We start from the raw sequence: 9,120 nt of genomic DNA on the forward strand, positions 1-9,120 counted from the left end.
GGAAAAAATTAAGATCTTATATATGAAACATATTGTTTTATATGTATAAAATATAATAAAGTAAGAAGTTACCTCTTTTATATCATCCATGAAGTTTTGAGCATTGCAGCCTATCAAAGTTTCTGCTGCGTCAAAAAGTGTGACTCTTGCAGTATCTGTTTTATCTTCCACTATGATTTTAACAACATACCTACATTTTGTATTATCATTGTGCATCATATGATATTTTTATATTTAATCTTTATATTTTTCTTTCATGAGTAAGTGATAGTACTTTACCTCGGTATACTGTCTTCATTGTTTTTTTAACAATTTTGATATTTGTCATAAATAGTTTTGTCTACTTTTTTATTGCAGCCTTTGCATGAGTAGTACCAAGCATCATGTCTATTTAAGATATTACTTATTTTTCCAGTAAAGCTGCCATATTGTGCCTGTAGATTTGTAAAAATTTAGTTAGTTATAAATATAGTTTAAATATATTTAGTAAATAAAATAAGAAATTATAAAATAATTTAAAAAATATAGTCCAAAAAGAATTTTTTAAAAATTTATGTAAAAGTAATAATTGTAAATGTATTTGAAACATCAATGAAACAAGATCTATTTATATAAGCTTGTTTTGAAACTGAAGCTCTTGATTCATTAATATTTTATAGTAGTATTTTGAATATCATACCTTTGATGAATTTTGTGAAGCTTGCATAATGTCAATAATATTCATTTTCGCTACATTTTTAAATAGCCTTGACGGAACACCATTAGTCTTGATCTTGTCTTTTGAAAGAGCCCTGCATATAATTTTAAAAATATTTAAAATTAATTTATTAAGTTACCTTTTTTATTTGATTATCATTCTCGCATGTCCTTAGCAAGTTGTATTTCAGGGTTGATACATATTGTCGATGCAATTTGTGAAGTCATGCACATCTCCCCTGCATATGTAATAGTTATAATTAGAAGTTGATATTTATTGATAAATAATTTACAATTCAATAATAGAAAATGATACCTTTGTGATATTTTAAAATTTGATAGCGCTATTATAGTTGTCTCATGCATATTTCCTTCAATAATTGAACCTTCATTGCCAGCTAAATCTCCGAATAAAGTTACAGACAATGTTATCTCACTGTGTAAGAAAAGTTAGACAATTTTATGTTAATATATTATATTTTGAATAATTAATTTATTGTGAAATAAAAGCATGCGTGTATACTCTTTGTCTACTATAATGATGTCCCGCCTTGTGTCTGCCTTATTATATCTTGTAACGTACTTGATCATAGGCTTGGCATTTGCTATCATTGCAAGAACATCTGCACATAAATTTATAATAAGTTGAAAATTCATGTATAAATTTTTAAATTAAAAATAAAAGGTATTTACAAATACTTACTTATATTCCTTGTATCCTCGTTGAAAATTGCGTCTTTGATTGAGATAAAGTTATTCAATATCTTATCAAATTGAAACTCTGCTTTTGATTCTTTGATAGAAATGTTCTTAGTCAATGTCAACTCAATTAACTCATGTACATTTCCATAATGCGGGTTTATTGGTTTGACTTCTCCATTTGAGATGTAAACAACATGATTCTTCTGAAGCATGTGCTTATACATTTCAATAGTTTCTCCAAACATAATACCTTGTATTTTTTCCCCCTGCAAATATTATTAATATTATCTCACAAATAACTAATACATTAACATTTATTTAAGCCTAAGATAAATAAGATATGTAATAGATGACGTAAGTTATGTATAAATGTAGTTTTATGTGGGAAACTTTTAAATAACCATTCTCTAGATTTTACTAAAAGCTATCCATAATCTTCGGGTCCAAAAAAATTACCTTTTAACTCATCAACGAAACTAACCTTATTTATATAAAGTTACCTGTTATTGAATTAGAATTTCTACAACTTACTAATAAGTCATTCGATCTCAATTAACAAATTTAATCGTTTATACGGATTAGCTCTTTGTAAAAAATTTAAATAGGCGCTACTTGTATAAACAATTCCACCAAAGTTTTGCAACACCAACTAAGTTGAGGGGCTAACATGATAAATTAATATTCTCAAAATTTAGCTTGATCATGCAACTAAATAATAAATTTATGGTAAATATGCTTATTAAAAATTTAGTCTAAGTAATAACTATATTGTTGCAGTGTGTATAAAATGTTGTGTTGATGTCATATTCCAATTATTTGCTTGCTTATATTGTTAGACATATCTAGACAATTAATTTACGTATAATTAGGAAGAAAGCATGATATTTGGTGTATAAAATTTGCGAAAATGAATTACATGTTGCTTACCTCTTTAATAATTGCAGGATTTTTTTTAATATGATCTTATACACAGTAAGGTGATAATAATTAATATAAGAATAAGCATCATCAATTATAATTTAATTTATATTTATAATTTATAAATTTTTAAAAAATTAAGAAGGCTATGCATAGATTTAAAATAACGATTGCTATGGCATGATAAAAAGTGATGGATATTGTACTTAAACATTGTATGTATTGCTTTATTTAAGAATAAGTATCAACAATTATCAATAGAATTATAGCATGTAGAATATTGCTACATTACCTCTGAGTCGGCAAAAATTAATTTTAGTACTTTTCCTGATCCTTTGTTGTTCTCATAAGATGACTCAATAGTTCTTAGGATAACAACATGAATGGTCCACTCTCTTTGAAACTTTTTTAGTTGGTGTATTTAGATGTGTGGAATTGATGCTTCGTTGTTGGCTGACATTGTTCCTGTAAGAATTTGAATAGTTTGTTATATATAAATAACAACGCATCTGAAGTACTAAATAAACTCAAAGGAAAATAAAATAAGACTATTTCTATATCAAAGGTGTGACACTAATTATAGTAAATTGAATTTATTAATTAATATTATTTACAATGTTTAAAGTTATTTTAATTTTGATTAGTACATGAATTTGAATGAAGAGAGTGAATGATGTAATAATGAATTGTAAATTTTTAAATTATTTTTAAGAAAAAAACTTTAATAAAATTGCAGCTACTTATTATATAAATTCCTAACCTTCAAAAATGTTATTGGTCATTTGAATTATTCCTCGTGATCCTTTGGCTAGAGAACTTCCTTGTATACAATATTTTTTGTGTATTGTTCCTCTTCTGCAAATTTCCCATCTGATGTTATTAAGACCTTGGTTGTCATCATAGAAGTACCCCGCGATAAAGCAACATATAATTGCCCATGAGAGAACACTGGTTCATGTAGATAAATACCTACGTTAGGTATTGTTTGCCCTTGGGATTTATTAATTGTCATTGCAAAACATAATCTTATGGGAAATTGTTTGCGTTTGAACTTGAATGGTAATCCTTCATCTTCTGCTGGTGATAATGATATTCTTGGCAAAAAAACTTATTTCCCAGCATGTTGGCCCATTGTGATTTTAGCTTGAATTACATTGTAGTTAAAATCTTGACATATCATTCTTGTACCGTTGCACAATCCATTAGTTGGATCCAAGTTCCTTAGTAAAATAATTGGACAATATTTTTTTAACTTGAGCTTGTGTGGCGGTAGTCCATTAGGGAGCTGAGTGTTCAAAAATTCTTCTTGGTAATGATGATTAGTGTCATCAACTGCTTCATCAAAGCTATAGAATTCTTTTCCTTCTCCTGGAAACCTTTTTATTAGTCTATCATTTAACTTGTCAACATATTCATTTTTTTGTTGCAAGGATAGCTCTATCTTTCATATATTCAATAGACTTAAAATTCTCATCTAAAGATGGAAAAATTGAATTTATGAGAGAATCTTCCGGTAGGTCATCACCTTGATTATGGATCAATATTTCATTAGGTAGTTTTATGAGATCCTGGGTCACTGTTGGTTCATCTACATTCCCAATCCTAAGAAGAAATTCACTGAATGCTGTGTCTGATTTTGCTCTCATATTTTTTGAAAGTTGTAGTTTAATCATTTTGCTCCACAAATGTGAGCTTACTAAACTTTCTTTGATAGTTTGTGATCTTGTTGAGCGAGGCACCACCGATAAAACTTGTCTGAAATCGCCACCAAATACAATTACTTTTCCGCCAAATGGTTCATCTTGATCCATTAAATCTCTTAGTGTTCTATCCAACGTTTTAATTGCAACGCGTTTAACCATAGGAGCATCGTCCCAAATTATTAGACGAGCTATTCTAATGAGTTTTGATGTCCCATCTTGCTTTGATATACCACACATAGATGAATCTGTTGTTAGGATTTTGATTTTAAATCTGTAGTGTGTTGTTCTTCCACCAGGCATTATTACAGCTGCGACACCTGATGTCTCTGTAGCAAGAGCTATCATACCTTACGATCTTACCGTGGCAAGTAGAGCACGATATAAATATGTCTTCCCAGTTCCTCCAGGACCGTCAATAAAGAAAACTCCACTTTTATTTGCTTCAACTCGTGTTAATATTGTAGTGTATGCAGTATGTTGTTCATAGTTAAGTTTTGTTGCAGCATTTACATCATCAGTTGGGATTTGTACATCTAGCTCTTCTTTTATTTCTCTTGGGTATGAACCTTCCTCTGAAATGGTTTTTGTTTGTAAAGGTGGCAAATCAAATTTTTTAATATCTTTTCCCATACTCTCTAAGTAGAAGTTAATATTGAGAAGAATATCATTTATCACCGAAGCTCTAGTAGCATTTGGTTTCCTTGAGAAGTCTTCAGATAATGATTCAAGATATTGATCCCATAAATAATTAACATCTGTGGGCTCACAATGAACCAATATAGTTGCAAACAAATGTCGAAGTGCTGTTGGCATTTGGAAGACGATGGCTTCATCTAAGCATTCTCTTATGCTATCATCAGATTCCAAAAGACCTAATTTCTAGGCTGATTGCTTAAAAGATTTGCAATGAATACCATTTACTGTGAGTAGATCCTCAAATGATGTTAGACACCTAACGTGAGTAAGCAATAGTCGCAAGTAATATCTCTCTCCTTCAATTGGATTAGCCCCGTTTATTCGACCTATCACTTGTCTCTGTTTTCTTGGACTCTAAGATTTTGATGTTGAATCCCAAACATAACATTCAGGAAATTCCACATATAATAACTCCTTTTCGTGGTCCTTTTCATGTTTCTTCTTGTTACCTTCTTTAATTTTTTTTATACATAGTAAAAAATTCTGTAAGCATCGTCTTGGAGACATGTTCCAAGTGAATCAATTTCGATAGGTCTTGATGTTTCCAATAAGAAACATATTGCTTATTTGGCATGTAAAGTTGTAAGTTAATGACAGCCGGGAATATCTCATTAAGATGGAATTCATATATTCTCCAGAAAGCTTCCTGAGCTGATACCCATCTTGCATCTTGAAAATTTTTTATTTCATTCACAACTTTTTCACCTTCATTATACTCAATGTTTACTGTCACTCTATCGTGGCCTTTATATATGTACTTATAAAGGTATTTCACTGCTTTTATGCTTGAGCATATTTCAACATTGATGTGACAGTTATAACGTGTCAGCAAATATAGATTGTAAGGTACCACCCATTGATTATTAAGAATTTTGTTTCGAACCAACATTGTTCTATTATTTTTGCTCCTTTTATAAATTGGGTAAGCATCTTTCGCTTGTACTGATCTTGGAGAAAACTCTCTAGGCAAACATTCTTCATATTTAACTCTCCACAAGGGCCATGCATCATATGTTTTTTTACCAGTTCATATAGGATTGGATTTTCATACTGGTCTGGAATTTCTGCTGATACGTACTTATCATAATGATCTGATGATACGATTTTGTGCTTTCCCATTAGAATAATTAACATGTGTGCATGAGGCAACCCTCTTTTTTGAAACTCGATGACATGAACATGGGCAGTAACTTTTTCAAAGATTTCCTTTTTAAATAGCTGATCTTTAAGGTCTTGCAATTTTGCTCGAAATATCCTTGAGGTTAGATCCGGTCTATCATTATGTGTCTGTCCTGGATGTAGTTCCTCCGTGATTTCTTCCCATTCAGGATTGCATGTCATTGTGATGAAAATATCTGGTTTTCCAAATCGTTGTACTAATGACATTGCATCAAGATATCTACGACGCATATCTCTAGGACCACCAATAAATGATGATGGCAAAACTATTCTTTTTCCGACATGACATGCTTTTGCTTCCCCAGCAGCTACACTATCGACTATGCCTTGGAATAACTCTGCTCTGATTTCTGATTGTTTCTTTCTAAAATAATGAAGTCTTGTTGTTTCAAGCTTTATGTACATATCAACAGCATATTGATGGAACAACCGGCCTGCCGATGTTAATATAGTAGATTGTCGAGCGTCTCTTATCTGGAACTTGTAACAATAATATTCTCGACATGACACGCTTCCCGCCTTTGGTGCTTTAACACCTACAAGTTTGCATGTTAAGTTAATTTTTAATGTTTTAATATTATTAAACAATTTTATTTATGATTTACCTTCACTTTCTCGTTTAAATATGTCTTCTGCAGATGTAAAAGTTTGCTGAGTCACTTGAGATGTAGTATTTAGTTGTTTTGAACGGTGAATATCATTTTTCTCCCTTCTTTTAATATTTTGGTGTCATCCAGCATCTCCGCCTGGAAAGAGTAAAGGATACTGTAAAGGATCATAACAACCAAAATAGTGATTAACTTGATGATTATTGCCGGAGTGTGAATGGACAACTATTTCTCTCTCATATGGAACATTTTCATTATTTCCCTCTACCCAGACAGCTGCAACCTGATCCACTATTGGCGAGTTATAAACACGTTGATCTACTGCAGCATCTCTATTTATAATGATCTTGAAGTCTTTAAGAGATGAAAAATCATTCAGTTTCCGCAGAAATTTTGCATATGGGTTTCCTTCTAATATATCCATCAATCTTTTAGTAAATTTTGCATATGGGTTTCCTTCTAATATATCCATCAATCTTTTAGTTGTAGTCGTACTCATGTTTGCATTATCTAATATTCCCATTCGATTTTGCAACTCATTCTCCGTATCGTAGAAGTAAAGTTGAAAGTAGGAGGGCTTATTTTCTTCTGGAATTAGAGAGGGTAGATTATGATATATTTGTCCTTGTGCTCTAAATGTGAAAATACCCTTTTTGTTTGATGCAAGCTCTCTATCAAACCTTGCCCCAAATGATGTGAATGAGAAAATGCTATTATACTTTCTGTTTTATCTTCGAAACTCAATTGCCTCTTGGGTTTGTACTGTATAAAGGGCATATAACTCGATATTAACATTCACATCTGCTAGGTGGATTTCACCATTGTGGCAACAGGATGTTGGTGGCTCGTGTTCAAACTTTTTTGCTCCACAAAATGAACAAGACTTTGGAGTGCGTAGTTTATGTAATAAAGAACATACTGGTTCATGGTTAATTTGACCTAGAAAAAAAGAATAGTTTTTAGTGTTAAATAAATTTAGATATATAAAATCATGTAATTATTTTACTAAAATATAAAATTAATCTATGCAAACCTCCATGCTCATATTCCCGTTGTTGCACTCTACAAAACAAACCAATCTTACGTTTTCGCTTGCTATTTGTACTACTGCCAGCAAAATCATTCCTTTTCCTCTTTCTATTATTATCAATGACCTTCTGAATGTAAGTTCTCTTCTGATCGACATTCAACTGATTATATTTGGTGTTTCTACTCTCATGTATTAGAATTTGTTCTTCTGTTAAAAAATAATGAAATATACTATTAATAAACATAAATACACATAAAAAAATAATAATATATATTTATTTATGTTGAATTCAAACCTTGGTTGGAAGTCATTTGGAAGAAGGTACTCTTATGCAAATGTATAGTGATTATGCAATCCAAGAAGTAGAATGTAAATTTCTACAAGGAAAAGAAAATTTAATGCGTTAAATTATTAATTTTATTTAACATAAGTATAGCAATGAATATAATTTGAGAGTAACTATATTTTAATTGATGTTCAATAGTATTTAAGTTTTTTTTTAATTTGGTGCACTATACATGCATCAATAATCAAAAATATCTCATATGCTAAGGTTAATTCTGTTTTTTTTAAGTCATATAATAATAATAATAATAATAATAATAATAAATATTTAAGTGAAGAAGAAGATAAATACAAGGAAATAGAGTTACCATCACTATGAATAAAATAAAGAGAAAAGAGAAGAAAGTTGCTTAACTCACCTGAATCACCGATAAATTTAGAAATATTTCCAAAAAAAAGGCAAATCCAACCAAGTAGAATATCTGCATTAATATGAAAAAATGTTAAATTATTAAGAACGGTATAATGTGTGCATTAAAACAAGTAAAGAAAATTAAGAAGATCAGGGAGTATTGAGTCTAATGGGATTCTATCAGGAAACAAAGCAAATATATCTTATCTAGCATTTGTTGTTATGACCAAAACATATGCAGTGTGTAAGTTTTAAACAACTCTAAAAATAGCGACATATCCATCTATAGAGCCTGGGAACCCTCGTATCTTGCCAAGATTTCCCTCATAACACATCCCCCCACCCCCAAACCACAAAAAAAAGAACAAAAACCACCCCATCCCACCAAAAAAAACAAACCAACCAACTAAACAAAAAAAGCAAAAAAAAAAAGCACTCAGTCTACATTAAGTGATGTCTGTATACAAGGTGATACATATTCTCAGATTTCCTCAGCATGTTTTAACATATAAATTGAACCCTTGTTTCATAAATCTTAATATGCATAATTTTTTTTCTTTTAGGTCAAATAATCTGCAAGAAATTGTACATATGAACTACTATACCAGAGCACGCAAGGAAATGTTTACAAACAACAACAATATAGAAGCTCTTACTGAGAGCATAAAACTAAGATAACAAAGCAAATATATCTTATATTGAGTCTAATGGGATTCTATCAGGAAACAAAGCAAATATATCTTATCTAGCATTTGTTGTTATGACCAAAACATATGCAGTGTGTAAGTTTTAAACAACTCTAAAAATAGCGACATATCCATCTATAGAGCCTGGGAACCCTCGTATCTTGCCAAGATTTCCCTCATAACACATCCCCCCACCCCCAAACCA

The 9,120-nt window shown here is 30.7% G+C and overlaps 2 protein-coding genes across 2 annotated transcripts in view; both read right to left on the reverse strand.

Moving 5' to 3' along the window:
• LOC109824068 overlaps positions 72-9,120 on the reverse strand; it is a 13,784-nt gene continuing 4,735 nt past the window's right edge. Inside the window, exons 4-7 of the mRNA XM_020390588.1 lie at positions 8,237-8,299; positions 1,220-1,319; positions 1,013-1,132; positions 72-935 (exon numbers count right to left, since the gene is read on the reverse strand). Of these exons, the coding sequence (XP_020246177.1) occupies positions 884-935; positions 1,013-1,132; positions 1,220-1,319; positions 8,237-8,299 (335 nt within the window). The 3' untranslated portion in view covers positions 72-883. The remainder of the gene's footprint in view (positions 936-1,012; positions 1,133-1,219; positions 1,320-8,236; positions 8,300-9,120) is intronic.
• LOC109824069 lies at positions 6,961-7,777 on the reverse strand. The gene is made up of 2 exons (XM_020390589.1): positions 7,536-7,777; positions 6,961-7,441 (listed from the first exon to the last, which is right to left on the reverse strand). The coding sequence occupies exons 1-2, from the start codon at positions 7,774-7,776 to the stop codon at positions 7,230-7,232; spliced, it is 453 nt and encodes a 150-aa protein (XP_020246178.1). The 5' UTR covers position 7,777; the 3' UTR covers positions 6,961-7,229.

Source organism: Asparagus officinalis, chromosome 9, assembly GCF_001876935.1.
Source record: "Asparagus officinalis chromosome 9, Aspof.V1, whole genome shotgun sequence".
Taxonomy (NCBI): domain Eukaryota; kingdom Viridiplantae; phylum Streptophyta; class Magnoliopsida; order Asparagales; family Asparagaceae; genus Asparagus; species Asparagus officinalis.

Bases quoted from the DNA above. Each gene is read 5' to 3' on its own strand.
- LOC109824069 (XM_020390589.1), bottom strand. From the start codon at position 7,776: ATGTTTATTAATAGTATATTTCATTATTTTTTAACAGAAGAACAAATT. The intron at 7,442-7,535 runs GTTTGCATAGAT...CTTTTTTTCTAG, and splicing joins ACGGGAATATGAGCATGGAG to GTCAAATTAACCATGAACCA.